General features: G+C 35.3%; 4 protein-coding genes across 7 annotated transcripts in view; all 4 read right to left on the reverse strand.

Annotated features, from left to right (window-relative positions):
* Positions 1–2,244: 2,244 nt before the first annotated feature.
* On the reverse strand, positions 2,245–3,385 carry LOC136812195 (sphingosine 1-phosphate receptor 1-like). The gene has a single exon (XM_067068677.1). The coding sequence runs from the start codon at positions 3,234–3,236 to the stop codon at positions 2,298–2,300; it is 939 nt and encodes a 312-aa protein (XP_066924778.1). The 5' UTR covers positions 3,237–3,385; the 3' UTR covers positions 2,245–2,297.
* A 1,860-nt stretch (positions 3,386–5,245) lies between these two features.
* Positions 5,246–7,042, reverse strand: LOC136812194 (leucine-rich repeat-containing protein 15-like). The gene has a single exon (XM_067068676.1). The coding sequence runs from the start codon at positions 6,964–6,966 to the stop codon at positions 5,596–5,598; it is 1,371 nt and encodes a 456-aa protein (XP_066924777.1). The 5' UTR covers positions 6,967–7,042; the 3' UTR covers positions 5,246–5,595.
* An 844-nt stretch (positions 7,043–7,886) lies between these two features.
* LOC136812196 (uncharacterized) lies at positions 7,887–19,290 on the reverse strand. 3 transcript variants are annotated; one of them, XR_010847325.1, is made up of 7 exons: positions 19,254–19,290; positions 15,646–15,707; positions 15,306–15,392; positions 13,030–13,959; positions 12,496–12,545; positions 9,236–9,325; positions 7,887–8,182 (listed from the first exon to the last, which is right to left on the reverse strand). XR_010847325.1 is itself a non-coding variant. In XM_067068678.1 (4 exons), exons 1-4 carry the CDS (start codon positions 13,070–13,072, stop codon positions 8,051–8,053), a joined length of 315 nt encoding a protein of 104 aa, XP_066924779.1. In that variant the 5' UTR covers positions 13,073–13,155; the 3' UTR covers positions 7,887–8,050. The 3 variants fall into 3 exon arrangements, 1 of the variants encoding a protein (XP_066924779.1); XR_010847324.1 differs by having other exon boundaries at positions 15,634–15,707; XM_067068678.1 differs by lacking the exons at positions 15,306–15,392; positions 15,646–15,707; positions 19,254–19,290 and having other exon boundaries at positions 13,030–13,155.
* A 598-nt stretch (positions 19,291–19,888) lies between these two features.
* LOC136812197 (tetratricopeptide repeat protein 27-like) overlaps positions 19,889–23,062 on the reverse strand; it is a 48,047-nt gene continuing 44,873 nt past the window's right edge. For both annotated transcript variants that reach the window (XM_067068679.1, XM_067068680.1), the window contains exons 24-27: positions 22,842–22,919; positions 21,862–21,973; positions 20,818–20,918; positions 19,889–20,063 (exon numbers count right to left, since the gene is read on the reverse strand). In XM_067068679.1, the coding sequence (XP_066924780.1) occupies positions 19,950–20,063; positions 20,818–20,918; positions 21,862–21,973; positions 22,842–22,919 (405 nt within the window). In that variant the 3' untranslated portion in view covers positions 19,889–19,949. The remainder of the gene's footprint in view (positions 20,064–20,817; positions 20,919–21,861; positions 21,974–22,841; positions 22,920–23,062) is intronic.

Here is a 23,062-nt window from a genome sequence, read left to right on the forward strand (position 1 = left end):
AAAATACCCTTGAATTTCAGCCCCACTGGGAAATTGACTTTGACTTTATCCCCACTCAAAATTCCATGTTTAAAAATTGCACTCCAAAACCATCCCCACTGGGTTTTTTAACCTTGGAACGATAGATTTTCTATCCCCATTAGGATTTCAATAGGAACTTTTATCCCCACTGAGGAAAAAAGTTCCACCGGGGATGTGAGACAGGGGTGTTTTGTAGTTTTTTTAATTTGACCTAGATTAACTAATTGGTTGAAAGGAGTACATTGGGCTCTTCCAGAAAAAAACCATTCATGGGGGGGTGGAGGATATATTGTCCAGGGGTATTGAAAAAACCCTGAAAAACTGCCATGTCCATGGGGTGAATCTGCGATGTCCAGGGGTGAATATTTGTGTCCAGGGGGTCAACTTGATGCTTGTCCAGGGGTAAAACACGTGTCCAGGGGGTGAAAAATCGAAATGTCCAGGGGTAATTCATGAAAAAAATAATATATCCTCCACCCCCCATGAACGAATTTTTTCTGGAAAAGCCCATTACAAAACAGTTGTTAAGCCTCGTTATCTGCTTCATACATAGTCTTGCCTACTTGTTTAATCTCGAATGCCTTTTCCTTAATCTCGCTTCAATTATTGAGTATTGTTTATTTTAATCCATCACTTCCTGCTTAACAAAGTGAGTTTTCATGTTCTTTTATGTCTGATTTTTAAGGTCACTATGGATACCGTTGTCCTGATTCTTTTGCCTAATTATGAGAACCAGCTTTAATTTTTATTAGGCTGCACGTATCCCCTCTGATATGTTTTGATTATGCGCGCAGCCTAAATTTTTATCGATTTGAAATCCTTTTATCTTGGTAAAGGGCTTATTTACTACTCTCAAGAAAATTAAATATAAGATAAATATTGCACGAGTACGAGGAGTTTTGAGAATTTAATTACTGCTCGATTAATCTGGTCCATTAACTATCCTGTCTTGCAAAATTAGTTTTTTAAAGAAAAGAATCACATTTTTTACCAATATGATAAGGTGATTATGTTTCATCAAGTTTCCTGGGTTCATTGAAATTATCTTTTACTCACGTCTACTTTTTCCGAATGAAGTAATTTAAAGAAAAAAACCTTCCTGTTATTTGAAATGTTGTATATATGTTTATTTTGGAAGTTTATCGTGGCTTGCGTCGCAAGATTGTATGTTTATTGTGAAAATGTTTATCTCGTGTGTTCCTCTTTGTAAAATTTTCCAGTACATGGCGATTTAATTTAATGGACCTATAGAGAGGAAAAATCTCATTTATTTTCCTAAGGGTTTTGGCAGAATCATAGATTTTTCACGAGGACTAATTTTTGTGAAAATAGCCAAAATTCGCGAAAATTGCGAAAATCAATTCACGTGAAATTCAATTCATTTAAGGTAAATAATAAATGACTTTATAACCATACACGTTTTTTATACGAGCAAACTACAGTGTATAAAAGCGCAGGGCTCCGATGGCCAAAACATCAAGAAATTTAAGAACATTTACTAAAAAACACCCAATTTCTTAGGAATTAACGCTTATAAGCATGGCTTAAATCTTGAAAAAACTTCAGTTTTGCATTGGCTGGGGCCACTCACATATCGATTTTTTTCCCACGACTAACGTTTAAATGACGTTATTTCCTAGACTTAGTGTGAAATTCTAGTAATATTTAGTCTTCACCCCTCCTCTAAAATGTCAATAAAAACTACTATAATGGGATAAACTTTCGCGGGGATTAAATTTGGCGGATTTCGCGGATTTGGGTGTCATTCGCGAAATTAAGTCCAAATGGAAATTTGGAAGGGGCTCATCCGCGAAATATTTATAAACAAAACTCAAAATATGTCAAATAAATACTATTTCAATGGCTACTTGCATCAAAGAAGCGCAAATAATGCGTATCTCAACAACCAACATGCATTATTTGACAGTAAAAGTCACAAAATCGTGAAAATATTGCCACCCAATAGTGCCACCCGCGAAATTAAGTTCCCGCGAAATTTTTGAATTTCGCGGATAGGCCCAACCGCGAGATTAATCCCCGTGAAAGTTTATCCCATTAAAGAGTACTGAAATTTTCTCAATTTCAATGAAAGGGAGAGGGGCTATGGGAAAAATTTGAGTTCTGATTTGAGCACTAGATAGATATATTCTCGCCATTTCTTTTTTATTAATACTTTTAAAATAAACATTCAGAATAAAGTACAATTTTCTATAATATCATCTTAGAATCATTTTTCATACTAATATCGAAAAAAAGTCAAGTCTAAACGGTTCTTCTCAATTCGTTGAGTTAGAGCTGGTTGGACTGCTTAATTCGTTCATTTCTGTAGATGCCCTCGGGTTTATTATAACACTGGATCTCAATTTGGCTTCCTTTTGTCCGACAAAATGTCTTTTGATCGATTGTCCGATATTATAGGTGTACAAATACAGGATTGGGTTAAGTACAGAGTTGACGAAAGCTAATAAATGGACAGTATATTGAATTGCAAACAAATTTATATCTTGTTGAGGTCTTTTAAAGAAAATGAAATATCCAAAACAAGCATATGGAATCCAGCAAAGAACAAAAATGAAAAACGAACGAAGACACAAGGTTAAGAAACGTTGTCCATCATTGAATGTCGAAGCTTTTCGTTCGAGTTGATTTTTGCCGGTGAAGAAACGTTGTGTGATGATACGTCTAACTATTGTGTACGAGATGATCGGCCACGGCAAACTGGCCAAAATAATGGTGGATAGAATAATAAATTGCTGATAGTATGCGTTAGATTGACTTGTCCTAACTTGGAAAGCGAATCTTGTCCCAGCAAACACAAACGAGCAAACCCAGATTGCAAGACAGGTGTAATTTCGTTGTCTTTTCGTCATACGGCGGTAGAGATGGGGATATTTCACAGCTAGAAGTCTTTCCGTTGTCAAAACTAAATTCGTAAAAACTGAAACCATCAAAGTCACTTGGATGAAAGAGCTGCGTAAAAAAACATTCATTTTAACAGCAAAAGAGTTTGTACTGAAAGTCAAAATCTTTGAAATGATGATTGTCAAGCCAAGAATTAGATCCGAGATCGATAAATTCAAAATAAAAACAGTTGATCTTTTTCGCTGAACCATTTTCATCTTCCAAATGAAAAAGATTTCAACGAAGTTTAGAATGATGATCAATAAAGCATTGATTGGACTGACAATGTCGAATAAAATATCTTTTATCTCCATTTTCGTAAAACGCCAACGCTCCGAAGATGGTTTGATTTCCCTGACCTTACTTTTCTGGTAACTTGTTCTCTTCTCACTGAAAAATACTTTATTGATGAAATTTGATTAATTTGTCATTAAATATAGCTGATATTGGTCTTTGGTGGTCCAATATCAATTACCGTTTTTAAATGCTGCTCTATGCATTTACGTGATAAACCTTTGATCATTTTACGTGTTGAACCTTCCACAGCTTATTTTGTCTGGAGGTGCTGTAAGTTTGGCACACATTTTCTCTATCATGATAAAAACTGACGGGAAGATTATATTGTTGAAGTAATCATATTTACCAATGACCATTGAAAAGTACCCTACACCCCTGTTTCAGTGCTCCGGTTGAGTTTTAAAATCCACTGTTTTTCTTTAGGATGATAGTGTTGCGTGATGGCGTTATTCTTATTTTCTCAGCGTGTAACCGTGAAGTGAGTAAAAATGATGACATGGTGTAGTGATGAGAAGTGACGCTTATGGCCTAGTTCTATTATAGACGCAGATGATAATGTTTCCCGCAGAGGTCAACAATGGAACACGAACTCGTGTTCTTGCTTACGTAAAGGCGATCAAGAAATAATAGCTCACTGTTGTCTTATTTTCTTATTGGAGTTACATTTTCTTTTATCAGGATTACTTGTTCTCGGGTAACTTAATGCATGTCCCAGAATTGCATTAATTTTTCCGCCCCAGTTCCAGCTCCTAAACCATAACAAACTATACATTTTTGGAAGCGTGTTTGGATGTAGAATACCGTATTCGGTGTAACTTAAATTCTTTCTCAGTATAATTAGAGATATCTGAGGAAAACCTGATTATGACGCCATGATTGATGACGTCATATATACAAAAAGTTGAATATCTCGAGAAATATAAATCAAAACTTTATGAAATTTGGACCAGTGATAAAGTACATTGAGATGTTTCAAAACGTTTTGAAAGTATTACCCAAAATTAATGACGTCAGCAGAAACTGCAATAATTCTAATTTTTGCGATAAAATGCTGACATCAGCAAATTTTCAAATTTTTAAAAAATTTCTCTCTTTCTCTTGACAAGTTCTATCATTGGTCCAAATTTCATAAAGTTTTGAGTATTAGTTCTTGAGATATTCAACTTTTTAAAATTATGACGTCATAAATAATGACGTTATAATCACGTTTTCTAAAAAAAACTCAAATTCTGCTGAGAAAGAATTTAAGTTACACCGAATACGGTATTCTACATCCAAATACGCTTCCAAAAATGTATAGTTTGTTATGGTTTAGGGACTGGAACTGGGGCGGAAAAATTAATGCATTTTTGGGACATGCATTAAGTTACCCGAGTTATCAATTGCCGGAAATATTGACATTTTCATTCCAATATATTCATCACGTACTGAGGGTATATCTGTGTTTTCGATGAGCTAATATTAGACTCATTAATAGATATTTAAAACATCATTATCGCTAGAGATAATGAATATTTAGCTTTTGTTGTGAAATACAACAATACATTGGATGATTCAATTGCGCTCCACATCTCACACATCATAATTATCTCAACTAGAAATTTGTACGAGTCCGAAGAGTTAGATGTCGTACTTTTGCTAAAAAGTGTGCGTGGTTAGGTAGGAAATCGTACCTAGGTCACGTGACATTACATTGAACTTCAGCGCTTGACCAATCAGAAGCGGATTTTTGAAAACAATAGAAGCTATATTTCTAACGATATTCGCTTATTTTGCCTGCGATGGCTTAAACTACGACATCTAGCAAATGAGGATGGAATAGGATTCCTAAGCATAACATAAGCATATGTGCCAGCCTGAAATATTTTTCAAGTTGTCATTTTTTATCAGTTTAAAATGGTTTGGTTGAGGTCAAGTAAAAAAAGACATTCCACGGCTACCACCGCTCCCAAATCTGAACAAATTTTTACAAAATTTCTAAAATTTCACTAAAACTTGGCTCGGGGTGAATTATAAGCATGATTCATAAGCATATAATGAGCATAATCTATTCCTCGATGCTTTGAGAACATACACGAGCCTGACCAAGGGGCATACACTTGCTTATAAAAAAAAACATGTAACTGTAAAATACTATGAAAATTTAGAAATCATTGGCATTCAGTCGTTGTCCATTAAGGCAAAAATAAGTAAAACATGATATTGAAGCAAAATAGAGAGAATTTCCCAATGCAGTTTCAAGATTGACGTAATTGTTGGATTGTTGTCCTCTGACCAAAATATTCTGAAAAGAAGTATAGGACTCTGAAAATCAGACTGCAAGAAGCCAAGCTTCGGTTTCGAAGAAAATTTCATTTTTAGTCAAATACGGTCATTTCAAAGGAGTTTTGTTTCTTCATTCGCAGGTTTCCTGTCCACTCTATCCCCTCCTCGTCCTTCTTCTGCCGTTTCGGTTGCCGGCACTTCGACTTGAGGACTTTTCTCTCTGTGTCTTCGCTTTCTCCATACAAAGAAACCAATGATCACCAAAGCTAAGACGACCACTACTATCGTTACAATGATTACAACCAAAACAGAATGGCTCAAAAGTACACCTTTCTTCTCGGTGACGTAATCTTGGCATCTGTTTCCATGGAAACCATTCGAGCATTGACAAATTACGTTTGTTTCATTTTGAACAATACAAAACCCTCCATTTAGACATGTATCTTCTTTCTCGCACGGTTCACACAAAGCTTCGGTAATTTCGACATCAGATTGTTTGATCAACTTTTTGAACTGTTTCGTTATTTTCGAGACAGAACCGTTCTTCCTAATCTCGTCATAACAATCACCAAAAACTAATTTATTTGAGCTTTTGTACCTGATTAATACGGTTGAGAGCTTACAAGAGCATTCAATTGGGTTACTAGCGAGAAGCAGAAACTTTGTTTTAAGATCTGTCACAGGTAATAATGTGATATTGTTGTATTCGAAATTAAGGACGTCAACGTGAATGTGTTCAAAAGTCTTTGTGTTGATCTGCTGGAGGTTGTTATTGTATAGATCCAAACGATTTATGGTTGTGACGTCACCGAACAAGTTATCGGGGAGATTTTGAATTTGATTTTGGTGGAGAAATATTCTACTGGTTGGATTGTGTATGAATTTGAAAACACCTGTGGGAAGGTTGGTGAGTTTGTTCCTATTTAACATAATGGTGTCAACTGTTTGAGATAGACCACGAAATGCAAAAGGTGAAATATTCTTGATTCTATTTTCTGTAAGGTAAATTTTCTCTGCAGTCGTCAGATAAACGAAAGTATCCGTTGGTAAAACCTCGATCAAGTTCTTGTTCAAAATCAATGTCTTAAGACTTCTTGAATTTGTGAAGTCTTCTTTTGAGATATTCATAATTTTGTTGGCCGTCAAATCTAGATGTTGAAGATGTGGGAAAATCAATCCCAAGTTTGTTGGATACTTTTTGAACGCATTCTTTGAGAGGTCCACGTGTCGAATGTTCATAAAAGGTGTTATGTTTTTCTCTGGAATAAAATCCAATAGATTTTCTTGTAAGTTTAAGATTTTAGCATCATCTGGTAAATCATTCAATATGGTATCGAACAAGGTGATATTTTGTCCGCTACATTCAACAACATTCTGTTTACAAATACATTCTTCCGGACACTGGAGTGACAGCTGTATCAAGATGCATACAAAAATGATATTGATAAGTAAACGAATTTCAAAAACATAATATGTCAACATCTTTCCCTGAAAACAACAAATCTTTCCTTATATCATTACCGAGAAAAATTAATTCGTCCCTCTTAATTGATTTTCTCTTGTGATTAAAGTGAAATTAATTAAAAGAAGTATGACTGACTGACGTTGATGACTGATGGCTTCGCTATACAAGTTTCCGTGGTATAATGGTCGACCTGTCCCGTAGATATTAATGATACAAGTGTTCAGTCAAATTTCAGCAATCGGACCTGTGGCTATGTTGAAAGTTAGCATTCTATGTAAAATAGGGACCGGTCTGTACAACATCAACCCACCATGTGAGCAAAGGAACAGGTTTACGATATGATATGATCAAATTTTATTGCTGGTATGAATGGTTCGACAAAAAAGGTAAAACCCGTTAGGTGTTACTTAAACAGCGTAAAGTACAAAGAGTAATGGATACGTAGGGGTGGTGTGACTTCTAAAGATGGCTAAATAAGTCGTTCTTTGTCGTTCTTTTATCATTTGTCGTTTTTAATAGCTATTTGTCGTTCTTCTTATGGTCTGGAAACGTTACTTGAACAGTCTCTAACTATTTATGCACTGTAGCATCAAAGCCCGATAGGGGTACTGACCTTCACGGTCGACGGGGACGTGCCGCTGGAGTTTCAAGTGGACCTTGTCAGATATGAATGTTTGGTAAATTTTGGGACCCTGTCAAAACAAAAACTCGTTTTCAAAAATAAAATAGTAAATTTGGGATCCTGTCAGATATTTTCAGTGCCTAAACAAGAGAGTCTGCCCAGCAGCATGTCCCCGAACCCAATTTTGCGTAAGTTGCCTCCCCCGGCATCAAAGTGCCTATATCTTAAAGTAATAGATATTAAAATTCACTTTGTGGGCATTGTAGCAATGAAAGCGAAACGGGCATAAATAACTTTTCATTAAAAGCACCTTAATTAAGTGTGGTTGGGACGATAATACTTGTCTTGCATACTTTTTAGAACTTAAAAATTTTTTTACCATATTTTAGTACATGGAAATTTTACAATACATAATAAAAAGTAACATTTAAAGTTATAACAAACATAAACAATGGGTTTCTGATGAACTTTCAGAAATTTCAGTTTTCAGCGAGACTCAAAGGACATCTAAGGGAATCCTTTAAGCATTCTCGATATTTAGGGTCGATAATTTCACAATATTTCCCACTGCATTTTGGTTCGATTTCTTCGCACTTGAAAGCTTCGTCACACTAAAAGGAAAATATAATGATAAGAAAACCAAGTCTATTTTATATTGTCTTTATGGTTTCGAAACGGGGCTTTAACCAGACTGTACCCAAGTATAAATATTGATTCAAAGAGGTAGAGGATCGTTGCAAACTTTTGTGTCACAGACCCACTGGGAACCCATCCCCACTGGGAAATTGACTTTGATTTCATTCCCATTCAAAATTCAATGTTTAAAAATTGTACTTCAAAACCATACCCACTGGATTTTTTAACCTTTGAACAATAAAATTGCTATCCCCATCGGGATTTCAATTGGAATTCTTATTCCCACTGAGGAAAAAAGTTCCAGTGGGGCTGCGAGACAGAGGTGTCATAACCTTTTTATAAAAAGCATAAGCGTAGTGGGTCGACCAATTTTGGGATAAACTGGGGAGGTGACTTTCCAAAACTGTCATTTTTGGTGCTCCCATAGGAGCAATGTCTTAGGAACAATTATGCGAACGAAGCTAGCACGTTGCATCTTCGGTGTCTTTCGGCACCGGAGCGATTGCCCTGCCTTTAACCACTTCCACCGCGCTACTTAAAAAAGGACGCTTATAGACCTTTTCATAAATTACGTCACGAACATCACTTGCCTCGTTTTGAAATTATTGCCATGGTGATTAACTCCCAGCGGATTTTATTGCAACTACTTTCTATTCATTAAAAAATCATTTAATGTCTCAAGGGATATGATCACCATGGAAATTTGTTGAATACGAGGCAAGTGATGTTCGTGACGTAATTTATGAAAAAGTCTATTAGACAGGGCTTTATTTTTTGAAAGTAGGTATTTTTTTGTCCAGCTTTTATGGTTTCAGTTATCTATTGCGAATTATGTTGGGAAAGTGAAAGAATTATAGAAAAAGCTGGGTAGTTTTAGTCTGAACCTCTACGAAACCTCAGGCAGTAAGTGATACTAAGGAGTAAGGGGTATAAAACTATTTGACGAACAGGAGGTGAAGAGAAAATAGCCTAAAAAGTCATCTCAGCAATCATTTTGACAACTCAAGTGGCATTTTAAGTCAACTTACACACTTGGCGTATTGTTTTTTACATCCGCAAAAGATATCTAATGGACCACAGAAGAATCCTTTCTTGCACTCCTTGTATTCGTCAAGACACTGAAAAGTAAATAAATAAAAATGAATTGTTCTATGTTTACTCGGCTTTTATTGCTGACAAAAAAATGCTTTAGTCAGGTCATTGCCCAAAATAGAAACGAATTCGTCACGTACGTCAAGGAAACCTGTGACCAAAACATTAAGAACATGTTAAGAACATTTTATGGCTCTAAAAATACCCGATTTCTTAGGGAAATTGCACAAAATATAGGTGAATATAAGAACATGCTTCGTAGGCTTCAAAGATTGTGGAAATCGTAGGCAAAATATCTGTTCACTTGTCGTTTCAACAATAACAAGCTAGATGCTGAATGGACCTACCTGATGATGAAAGTTAGATAGCAATGCGAGGAGAAAAATGAAAAAAAATCTGTCAGAAAATATAGCGTTTAGCGAAAATGCATAACGCAATAAATTCATCATTGATTGTTAAGATGGGAGGACAGGGAAGGGTTATAGGGAAAAATAAATAGAAAGTTCTGGTCGCAAAAATCAGTTTTATTGACAATTGAATCATGCTTGATGGTGAGCATTGTTATCAATAATCACAGGAAAAAATTTTCGATTTCCAAGGTTGGAAATTTTGGTTTTATAATTGAAGGTTGGAAATTTGAGCGATTACTTTAAGCTGATTTGGAAAACGTAAATTACCCATAGGTTTTGTAGAATAAAGCAATGCCCTTGAAAAATCAAGTTAAAAAAAACCATGTAGAAATGACAATTTTCCAAGGCTGGTTGGAAAACATGACTTTTTGGGTGGGAAACTTTTATTTTCCAAACAGTCGATGTGAGAATACATATTTTAGTAAATTTTGAAAAACTAGACTTTTTGGGTCGGAAATTTGTGTTTCTCCCAAACAGTTTGGAAAACGTTAAATATCCATGTGGAAATTACATTTTTCTAAGATTGAGACCCTTTCTTTGAAAACTAGACTTTTTGGGTTGGAAATTTGTGTTTCTCCAAACAGTTTGGAAAACGTTAAAAATCCATGTGGAAATTACGTTTTTCTAACCATTTTCTATTCATGTCCTTGGGAAAACCACAAGCGATTTTTTGCTCAAAAATGTTTTGATGGTTAGCTAACCTAGATATTGGGCTATAATGTGAGCAGTCAAGCTGTAAGTTTCCGTCAGGTGAGGCGTCTCTTCAGAGCGGCCTCGGTCAATCGCAATGAGTTCGCACAGTGAAGCACATAGGGTACTTGTGTCATAGTTTCAAATAGTTCCCTGCTGAGCTGTGTGAGTGATCTAAGATCAACCACGTATCTGTGCGAACAATAACGATAGATTGACCTAGTCTGAATCGCAGACCTCTACAAAACCACAGGTAGTATAGGTCTGCTTAATGATCTACCAACCGCTTTCCGGTTCGCAAAGGAAATCTTGGCGAGTAATTTGATTGACATTATTGTGCGCGCAAAAACGATCGTTTCGAACGTTTTCAATGGAATGTTTACATTTGAAATTCGAATCCCAGACCAGAAAAACAAAACAGAAAAAAGATAAAAAACAATCTGATGCGCGCATTATGTACAGTCTGTAGATTTATTTTTGACTTTTGCTTTTATAAGATATCTGGTCTGTAAATTTATCAAAACTTTTCCATCAGCTCTTCGGTCGAAGCTCAAAAAATACAAATATGGACACAAAAAGTGAAAAAACAACCAGAAACCCCTCCAATCTCTTCAAGAATTGAGGCTAGTACCTGAAAAGATACAAAGGCCACACAGTATTAAAAAGTGAAATGCCAAAGCTGAAAAAAGTTCTTTTTTTAAACATTTAAAGGCCCTTGGAGGAACAACAACACTCCCTTTTGTAGAATCATAAAGAAGTAATGTCAGAAATATTCAATATGACCCCCAAAATGTACTGTATATACATAACTAGAATACCTTGAAATAATCTGCAACATATCTGTAGAACTGACAAAACAATATCTGGAGCCAAAGTGATCAACGAATCCCCATGTGGTAAAAAATGCACTCATGCAAGTCCAAATTAAAGCATCAAAATGTAGTTTTATGACGCAAAACTTTGTTGGTGCACACAGAAGATACATCAGGGCACTTAAATTCAATAAATCTAATTTCTCATCTTTTACAAAATCTCCACATTAAACAAGAAAAGAGGAAGAAAAACAAGCAAACTTCCTTCCGCCTACTTTTTTTTCAAAATCCAAATATATTTTCCAATCTATGATTTGGTGCCTCACAGAAAATTTAAACATTACGTAATGTTATATTTGTAGACACTCGCCAGCTAAAAATGTCTTTAGCCGTATATCGGCTAAAGGCGGCAAATCTCTGGACAAAGGAAATATAGCTTATTAAGCATCCTCTATAAGGAGCACGAATCCGTTAGTGGATGCCAGCAGCCTAAGATTGACCGGGAGCTATCGAGCCTAGGCTAGCGAGTGACTGTTCACAAAAACAAAAACCTTGTTTAAGATCTCTTTTCCAAATCTCTGCCATCACTTTCTGGATTTTGGCTTTTTTCAACCTGAATTTTCGAAAATTCCAACCTTGTTTAAGCTTGGATTTTGGCTTTTTTCAACCTGGATTTACGAAAATTCCAAGCCATGGAAAATGCAAAATTTCCAACCTTGGAGAATGTCCCACATTTTCAGGTTGGATTTTCCATTGGATTTTATCTTTTTTCCAACTAAGAAAACTTGAAATTTCCAACCTTGGAAATCGAAAATTTTTTCCTGTGAATGTTTTTGTGTAAAAAACATAGAAATTAATATAAGGAAAAAATTCAATGAAAATCTGCAAACACGGCGATTTCCGGCATTTTCAACCGGAAAAATTTTTTTCTCAAAAATCGAACTCGGCCATGTTTTGGGCATTGTTAATACGCATCTTTGAGCAAAAAATCAGAAAAAACCAATGGTAAAATCTTGAGAAAATGCCAAAAAAACAGTTTTTCTGGCATATTCTTTTTTGAAAATCGGGCTTCGCCACATTTTAGGTATTGTCATTTTGCATCATTGTGCAAAAAATCAGAAAAAAGTAATGACAGGATTTTGCAAAAAGTCCAAAAAACTCTTTGTGCCAAAAATCAGGAAAAACTAATGAGCCAATCTCGAGAAAAGTTGGTAACGAACTAACGGACGAACGGACGAACAGAGGTTAATTTATAGGACCTCAGAAAAATTCAAATTCATTTACCTTTACAATTTTTGGATTCTGTGGAACATTCTTCTTTGTGGTTTGAGCGGCTGAAAATTTGAAAGTCGTTTAAGAATGAAAAACGTATGGAGAATACACTACATTGGCATGAAAACTGAAATATTCCTGAAAGTATGTAAAGGTCTTATTATTTACTGTGTAAGAAGAAATCTCATTTGATCAATCTCATTATATCAAAGTTACTCTCGGGTACCTAATAGCCGCCCCCCCCGCTAATTAATTTTTCGAAAATTTTCCACCCAGGACATTGTTATTCCAACCCCCCGCTTATTAATTTTTGGGAAAATATTTTTGAAGGTTCCCTTTTTTGTCCCAATTCTGCTGTATTAGTCTCCTTTTCAAAAAATTTTCACCCAGGACATTTTTATTCCAACCCCCCCGCTTATTAAGTTTTGAGATTTTTTCCAACCCCCCCCCCGCTTATTCCAACCCCCCCGGCTATTAGGTACCCGAGAGTATATATCGTTGGAAAGATCGCGAAATTTCTAACAAATAACTCTGCAACTAACTTACCGTGAGCAACGAAGAATAATGCAAAGAGTATACAGATTTTCATTTTGATCCTGAGAAAGTTTTGTTACTGCTTACACTGCTTGTCAAATTAAAAAGTGTCCTACTAAAACAAAAAATTAGTTTTTAACTGTTTTTTATTCGGAATGTTTTGAAAGCTGAGCTCCTGTATCAATATTATTCCAAACAATTCTATCGGTTTGATTTTTATAAGAATAGGGAAAATAGGCTATATCTGTGGTAGATCCATCAGTAGATCACTCAGATAAACTGTCTGTTTGATGCGAGTGATGCGCTCACTATTAGGTTTAAAGTTCTATATTTAGCTCTTTAACGTTTTATATAATAAAAGACTTATTTTTATGGGTAAATTCGATCAATATTCAATGCGCACCAATAAGTTCTAACATAATTCTAATGAAAAATACTTTAAGTTTTATTTTAGAAAAATACAGTTAGTGAAAATAATGTACTCGCTAAAAACCGAAATAAAGACTAAATCGAATAATGTTAATTTTTTTTTCTTTTGAGAAACATAGATTAGCAAGCTAATGCAAATCATCATCACACCTTCGCAATTTAACGCAATTTTCACGGGAAGGAGTCGTGGAAGGCGACGTGTAAGAGATTTCTTTTGAAATTAAAAAACGAAACCTGACCTGATAATATACCAAATAAATTGACAAGCATGTGACGCTTTTTTGACACTCTATTTTATATAACACAGCAAAAACAAAAATTATCAGTAATTTTATAAGATTTAAAAAGTCTTTTGAATGTAAGAACACAACACAACCATTTTCAATTTTACGCACGAGCCAAAGGGCATCTCAAGGAATCCTTCAAGCAATCTCGATATTTTGGGTTGATAATTTCACAATATTTTCCACTGCATTTAGGTTCGATTTTCTCACATTGGAAAGCTTCGTCACACTAAAATAAAAAAATGTACGGCTAATTCGAAACGGTTCGAAACGCAGTTCACAGGTCTAAGACACAGGTCACAGGTCATGCAAACTACAGACCGGAAAACTGTAACGCATTCTTATACAGGCCCGGCGGAAGCGGTGAGACTGGGGAAACTCCAGCCTCCCCAACTTTTAAGCAAATGAAGTTTTTTCGCAAATTTTTAGCGAATTTTATCTAATTTCGAGCCTTCAACCTCTCCACTTTTATGATTGTTCCACCGGGCCAGGTAACATATAATCTATAACATGTTTCGTAAAATATTATATGTCATGGAATTGTTGTATAATAAATATCTTATTTAAAGGATTTTATCGATCATCTATCCCAAATGTTGATAAAGTGACACTTAAACTATATAAATAATGATGTCATCACAAAATATGAGGTGTGTACACCGAACCGGGGGGGGGGGGGGTACTTAGGCAAAAATAGGTGCTGGGTATGTGCGGACGGTAAGGGTCGGTTTTCGGAGGTCCCGTCCGCACATACCCCTCATTCACCAACCCTAGTACCCCCCCCGGGACACTAATTTACAATATATTGCTCAATAGGATGCTAACGGTGTAAGTGGATATAGATATCGACATGTTTCGAAAAAATTTAGTACTCCAAGAGAGCTGTTTTAGAGATGTCATTTAAGCTGTGTCAATGACCTGTGACCTGCGTTTCAAAATAGCCGAAGAATATAAATAGATTAAGGGAACTAATTTTGGCGAATTTGGCGAGTTTAGACAAAATTCGTCAAAATAAGTTCTCACCAAAATTAGATAATTTATTCACTCCCTAAAATAAGCTATCGCCAAAATTAATTTGTTTTGTATTTTGCCAAAACAACCTCTCAAATTTATTAAAAATTGCTCAAAAATAAGGCAAAATAGGACAGAATTAGCCCATCATTCGCCAAAATTTGACCTTCCGTCAAAATAAGTTCGTGCTAATATGAAAAATTTTAAAAAAGATATTTGCTGCTCGCCAAAATTAGTTCTCTTTAATGTAATGGAAAAAAAAGGCAAAAGAAAAATTTAATTGAGGACTCAGAAACCATTGTTAGACCTTCGAAGTTTGTATAACCCAGTGGAGTTGGTGCGAGCAAACTTTTAACTTCGGTGAGATTGTGGCTGAGTGCCTGCATAATAAAGCACTCTTGCACGGGATAAAATTTCGACTACATTTCTGACGGAAAATAAATAATCAGCAATATGCAAGAGCAAACGTCTATATCGTTAATTTGCACTCGTAGTTTTAATTGATTTTAATCGAAAATTTGGTGACTTGGTCTGCTCAAATAAATAAAAGGAAATTTAGCTTACACAGTCACTGTATTTTGATTTGCATTGGCAAAACCAGTCCACAAAACAATACCATTTGTCTGAACATTCTTTGTACGTTGTAAGACACTAAAGGAAGAGTAAAAGAAAGTCATTAAGGTTCATGCTCTCTAATTTGAGCTTCAAAAGGATGAAATTTGATTAGAAAAACAAAACAGATTGAAAGGTAATTAAATAGTCTATCTAGCTTGTATTCTACCAAAAAAACATAATCAAAAACGGCTTAGTTAATCGGATGAGTGGGTTTCCAACAAAAAGGGACCAAAACAGCTCGATTTGTAACAGCAAGTTTAGAGGTAGAAAAATTTACGATATGATGTACCTGCTGAATCTTTGAGTTCAACGGCTTGGCTGGTTTTGAAGTGGTCATCGAGGCTGTCATTCCTAAGATACAAAGTCGGTTGATGTTTACACGGATGTGAATGGAATTAATGACTCCCATGGATTATTGCTCTACTAAACAAGAGAGCGCGCGGACGATAATGAAAAGTATCTCTATTTACATTACAATATATTTCCAGGCATATATCACATAATACGTTCACATTACTTGTATTTACTCTCAAAGACCTTATACATTATACATATGACATAACTTTACCCAGGAAAAGGTAAACCACACCACCTCATGCAAGGCCGTTTTACGTTCATTGTGCAGCCGTAACTAAGAAAATTACCTTGCATCGCACAGAGTGTAAAACAACAAAACAAAAGTTTTCCCAGCATTTTCAAAGATTATCACCAAGTGATTGCTCGAGAAGTAAATTGATTTTTTAACAAGTAGAGTTCCTTATCGTTCAAGAACTAGATCTCAATTGAAACATTAGTGCATGAGAGCACATATGATCAACAAGGCAGGAAGTAAATGGTTTATTTACATCACAGGATGTTTCTATAAGGGACCTCGTTGTTATTTCAATAATCTCGTTGAAAGGTGATACAAATAATATTGATGTTTGACGTAAAAAGTTACTATGGAATCCTCCTACAAATTTCAAGTTGCTACCAAGTGTTATGATAAGGAGGTCTGTTATAAAATTAGGTTTGAATGTATATTCTTACACCTTTTTTTCACCATCTCGGAAAGTTTTTTAGATGATCTAATCATGGTAAACGCCCTTGACCCTAGCCCTTGACCAAATAAACATAAATATGGTATAACATCAGGGTGGTCAAAACAAATGTTTCGTAAAATTAGCTAGAATGCTAAAACAACCCCAAGGCTAACAGAAAATTGGAGCCTACTTATAAAAAATGTGTACAAAAGCAATGAAACCCGACTTGTAAACCATTAGCCAAAGCCCTTATTTCAATGGAAAAAGAGGGTCGATAGGAAGCAAGAATTTTTCTTTTAGTTTTTCTTTATTCACCCTCGCTTGATCAAAATTTCACTTCGTTTTGGTGAAACAGGGGTGTGTATGAAAATCTCGATTTAAAGAAGAGAGTTATATGAAAAGTCTGCTGGGTGAAATGAGAATTCGAGAGTAAAAAATATTTAGGGGAGTTTTCTTCACAAGAAAGTGTAAATGGCCTCTAATGGAGCAACAAGGCTAAAGTTATTGAAAAAACTGGTCGAGTAAAGAAGAAGTAGTGAGCGATATTGACTTTGTAATTGTGACTTTTTTACGAAACATGCACTGCAGGTGTTTTAAAGAAAAAGAAATTGAAAAAATCGAAAATTATCTCTGAGAGGTTGCTGGCGTATCGTGTTTGAGCTTTCATGATATAACAGTCTTACTAAAGAATGGAGGGATACACAAGTACATTCATCGGAGAATAATCGCTTAATTATGAATAAGATAAACATTGCACTAGCAATTTTTTCGACATTGATTCAATGGTTATCCGCTGCAGATTTAGAAATGGTTGGATTCTTTTCATCTTGCTTTCCACAATTGAAATCAAACAAACAGAATATTGCTCGAATCTATCAAGTGGTTTTCGAGGAATATTATAACCCGATACAAAGTACACTGTTAGATGAAAGTGAAATATTTTCGGGCGCTGAAACTATAATCAGAAGGCGTGGTCAATCGTCTATAAGAAAGTTAAATCCAACAAACCGGCCTCAAATGACTTTCAAACCAGAGAAAAGAAAAATTAGAGGAATCAATTACAAAGGATTCGACGTCTGTAGGAATCAAACAAAATTGCAAGAGATTTTGATTGATATTTTCCTCGGTCCACATTATAATAAAGTAAGTACGGGGAAAGAGAGGAATTTCACATTGAATCTCGTTGTCAACAATCTCACCAATGAATTAACCGAGCTACTCATCTCTTTTCTCTCCACAACTGATGATGTTCACATGGTTCTTTTTAACGAGGATTCAAACAGAATAGGAGAGAATTTATTTTGGAAACAATCTCACATGTTATCTGTACATATTGACATTGGGTACGTGGTCGATTTGATGGACCAAATGATGGAACACGCTTCATGGAAGGATATTGGGGTATTGTCCTTCCCAACAAGAAATTTCATGCCATACTATATTGAGCTGAGGGATGAATTTATAAAGACTGTTTACGATAAGAAAAATACCCGCTTTTTCAACTACTTTCTCGATAATGAAACATTTCCCTTAGACTTTATCCATAAAGTCGCTTCGACCAAAGTGTGGTTCATTTTTGGACTTCCCGAAAAACAAAATGCAGTTTTCCAGCGACTTCATGGTGAGAATATTTTCTGGATATTTCAAGACTTTACACCGAACGCTATACAAGAGAAACAGCCTACTTTCATTAGCATCGGAAACACTGAGCGGAAAGACCGTAATGAATTTGGAATGAAACAATTTGGAATGAAACAGTTTCTCCCGAACCAGACAGTCAATTGGTTCATTGATAAAGCGAAAGAAGAATTAAAGGATATTTTCAATTCAACGGAAGATATTAGCAACAAAATAAATCAGTTGACCACTCTCTATGATGCATTTTGGTTCAGTCGGCAAATCTATGCTGGTTACAAAATCGAACAAAAAGCAGGTAGTCAAAATATGAGAGAAATCAGCAAAAATGTTTTCCAATATGTCAGAAAGACATCATCTCCTGTCATCAAATATTCAACAGGGGACGGAGTTGTGCGAGAGATGGTGATCGACCGAATACGATTCCAGCATCAGAAAGTCGAAACCCCGTCTGTAATTTGTTACCCAGGCTGGCGTAAGAAGTATGGTGTCATTTCATCAGAGGTTTCGCATGTATCTTGCGGTAATTTTTGTATAATGTGTCCCCCTGACTCGATTAAACGTAACAAGGGGGATGGAAAGTGTGAAAAATGCCCAGAATATCACCAAGCAGACTCGAATCGCACGCTATGTATCTCAAAATTCAAAGCTTTTTACATATGGAGCACCAAAACAAGCAAAACATCGATCATTTATCTTATAATGACGACCCTCTCTTTATTTACGACACTTGTTGTCATGGTAACTATAGCAAAACACCGAATGACGCCTATCTGTAGAGCAATTGATTTTGGATTCTCGTTTTTCCACTTAGTGTCTTTATTTGCGATGTTCGTTTGTCTTCCTGTACTCTATTTGTACCCTCCTTCGCACACGATTTGTATTTTTCAGACATTGACCACCTCCCTCCTTTATACTTTGAATGTCAGTTGTATCATCACTAAATCCGATAAAATTCTCTCCGCATTTCGCAATATGCACCATCTAGAAAGAGAAGAGCTCAGGAGAACCAAAATTCAACAATACACCACTATTTTCATCTTTCTGTTACTCTCCTTTACTATATGGCTCGTTTGCTCACAGGCTAAACAACTAAAATTTCTTCGTGTAACCGAAGACACGAAATCACTACAACGGATAGTGTCATGTGACAACGAACTCCATATCAAAGCCCAATGTGGACTCTTCATCGTTTCGCACATCTTATGCGCTATCCCGGCATACAAAGGAAGAAAGTTACCTTGCGTTTTCAATGAAGCCATGATCATTCTTTACAACAGCTTCTTTTGTGTGGTTACCATGGCGATCATGTATCCAATCATGTTCTTTCAACCTAACCGGTTCGGTAAAATATTCACGTACTTGTTCGTATTGACCACAAATGGACTTTGTACTTTGATTTTGGTTTATGTTTCAAAATGTACAATTATTGTGTTTGATCCTAAGAAAAATACGAAAACCTATTTCACTTCAAAACTTCAACCTCAGGTTTTACAAGCATGAGGGAAGGTTGAATAAGAGTCACATCCAATACGGATAATTTTGAAAAAAACTAATTCGGCTTACCTATAAATTCACAATTCCATTAGTTCTTTTTTAATATCACAGCCTCAGACACATGAGTAATGTCCTTTAATACTAATAATTTTTTATATTTTTCTATATAAAGAATATCTAAAATCGGAAAGCGATTTTGTATTCGTTGAAACACTAATGCTCTCAATGGGACGATATATCACGTGACAATCTTTTGGAAAGAGTTCCTAAAAATGATAGCCGATCTTGATTAGCATTTGTAATTTCACTAATTTTGAAATTATGCATTGAAGCTCCAGATTTTCATAATCGAACTTAGGAAAAACACCAACATTTCAATTTTGATTAGATAGAAAACGTGTTGATTATTTGACTGCTTTATAAAAATTCTAGAAAAACATTATTGTTCCATATTATGCAGAATGTTCTGTAAAGTAGTCAAATGTTCTTGAAGGATATCAATATGAGGTTGAACAGAATCCAAAGTATTGTTCTCGTCGTCTTTGTATGCTTTCTGAAATATTGAAAAAGAAAAGAAAAAAATATAAACAGGGATGAAGGACTGAATTTATGAAAAAGCAATTTAAAATTGTTATTTGGTATTTAGATATCGAAATCAAGGGGGGGGTCATGCAGTTATTATATAAACACTATGACAATTACTACCGTGGTGGTATATAAACCAAAATTTGGGAACACAGTTACTCCACCAGTGGACTAACTGCAACATGGGTGGTGCCTAAGACCAAAATTGTCGATTTTGGTAGGATATGGTGTACTAAGTGAGCACATTTTTCAATTTTTCACTTAGAATTTTAGATTTTTAAAAATTCCAGAAGCAAAAAAATTCAAAACATTTTTTTCAATAGTCAAAAAAAAATCACAAAATTTTTTCTTCAATCAAGGTATGAAAGATATTTTAACAAACTTGGAAAATGATTGAGATATTTAACTCTTGAACAGTCGTTAATAAGACATACCCAGTAAAATGGTATCAAAAATAACGAATTCAATGAAAAAATTCCCAAATTTGGCATTTTTGGGGGTGGTATGCACCAATTTTGAGGGTAAAATCACTTAGTACACTATGGAATAACTGCAAGGGTGGTGGTGTCTGTAGAAAATGTCCAAAATTGCAGTTACTCCACATAGTGTCAAGGAGTAACTGCAAGACCCCCCCTTGTCGAAATACCTATTTATTATCATAAAATTTCGAATATTACTAAATGATTTATGCAAACTGATTTATACGACAACATTCACCATACCTGTAATCTAAGGATGAGGTTGCTGATGGACATTTTGGTGGTTGAATAAAGCGATAAAGAGCGATTTTTTCCTTCCTCGCTTTCACAAACCAAATTTGTCGCTGAAATGACGGAATCGAAAATGTTGCATTAAAATAAACTATCAATCTTTTTTTATGAAGACCTGTATGGATTTTAACCTTTAATTTTAAGGCGAATGTCAAGGGGCAATTTATCTTCGATATTTTGACAAACAAATATACGTTATTTCAGGGGGGGGGGGGGGGTACAGAGGCAGGGTACTAACCCATAGGGTACTAACTTGATTTTTCACTCAATTTCGTTTTAGTACCACCCACCCATATTCAGTACCGGGTACTACTTCATTTTTGCTGTAAAAAATAGAGACACCACCCCCTAAAATCTTATATTTTACAGATTAGACCAAAAGAGAGGGTACTATGTTAGTTTTTCTGACTGAAATGGACAGATAATTCAAACAAACTATCATTGTTGATTAAGTCAGAAGCTTTTGTCCTTTGATTTTAATAACACACTTCTTGACCATTTCGGAAGTTTTGTCTTCACAAAAAATCAAAAAATTTCAAATCAAAAAAATAATATTTGAAAAAGTCAAAATATTACAAAAGACTACTTTTTTTATTGAAAAAGGAGCAAAACTCTGCGAAAAAGTACCCAAATAGTACCCTGTACTTGCTAGAAGAGTGAAAAATACACACCCCACCCCTAAAGTAGTACTGGGTACTAACTTTTTGAAATGCAAAAATAGACACCACCACCCGGCTATGGGTTAGTACCCTGCCTTTGTACCCCCCCCTGGTTATTTGATCTTATTCATTTTTACATGACCTGAACTGGGTCTAAAAAGAACATTCCCAGCCCCTCAAAATTGATAAAGTTGCTCTTTTGCCGAACCAAGGTGGGCAAAGAATATTTAGCTTAGACAGCTCTAGTCATTTGGGATTTTATGGTCAGTAAGGAATAAGTGAGAATCCTCTCCATATATGATAAAACGCTGAAAAGGATCAAATTAATGAAAAATACCGTCAATGAGTTTCATGGTGACTCTCATGACATCGGGAAGACATTCTTCGCTTTGTTCCCAGTCATGATTTTGTGTATAGCATCGATGTGAGCGGTATAGATGTTGCAATGCCTGGAAAAAATAAAAATCTGTTAAAAACCGCAAAGTACAGAAGTTTCGGGTTTTCGTTTTAATATTTTTTGGGTGGAAATTTTGTATTTTAGTAATTTCGTATTAATTAATTTCAGTTTTTGCCTATGGAAGGTTGGAGCTTTGGGGCACGCCCAGCCCAGCACGTTACAAGCAAAAATTTAAAATATCAATTTCAGACTTTGTCATAATAATATTTTAATGTTCACTGGAAGGTATTATTTCCAAAAAAACAAAAATTTTCGATTTTTGACTGTTTTTTTTTTATTTTTCGTTGGCGTCATGGTTTATGACGTCATTTTACCTTATTTCCTTAATATCTCCTGGCATATTCATTTTCAGATATAGGTTTTGGGCTTTTTCTATATCAGTTTTTCATGCTCTTTCGAATGGACTAAATTATTTTTTTAATTTTGACGACTTTTTATTTTGGTTGCCATAGTAACCAATGACGTCAGTTTCCATGGCAACGGGTGGTCACACCCGGCCTCGTCTCTCAAATTTTGATCTTCTACATTCAAGGAACAATAATTAAGGAAAATTAAATCTCTTTGCACAGGCTTCCTGCACACGGGAAGACATAGTGGCCTCTACTATATGAAGCAGTAGATTTTGCTGAGACTCATCTATTCTCATTTCCTCGTGATTTTCAGGCTTAAAATATTCTTGACATGTTAGTTTAGTGACTTATTATCATAAAGTTTAAAAGAGGCTTAAAATCAACATTATTTTATTAGTACATTGCAAGATTAGGCAAAAACTGCTTTTGATTTTGTTATAGGTTTTGCAAACAATATTGAATTGAGCCTTGTTCTCATAAAAGAACGTGCATTAAGAAAATGTATTTCACCTTTTCGTTTTCGATGAACGTGTTGTGGCTGAGACAAAGTTGAGCGTAAATCTCCCACACGTGTGGATCGCTGGTGATCTGAATAAAAATAAAGGGTGTTAAGCTAGCAATAAAAATACAAGATAATCTTCAGTGTATAAAGCTTATCTTGACCGGGATACGAGATCCGATAGACAAAAGTCTCAATATCTCAGTCCAGTGAAGTACATATTTGTTTCAAA

The sequence above is a fragment of the Clytia hemisphaerica genome, unplaced genomic scaffold (genome assembly GCF_902728285.1).
Source record: "Clytia hemisphaerica strain Z4C2 unplaced genomic scaffold, Clytia hemisphaerica genome assembly, whole genome shotgun sequence".
In the NCBI taxonomy this organism is placed as follows: Eukaryota; Metazoa; Cnidaria; class Hydrozoa; order Leptothecata; family Clytiidae; genus Clytia; species Clytia hemisphaerica.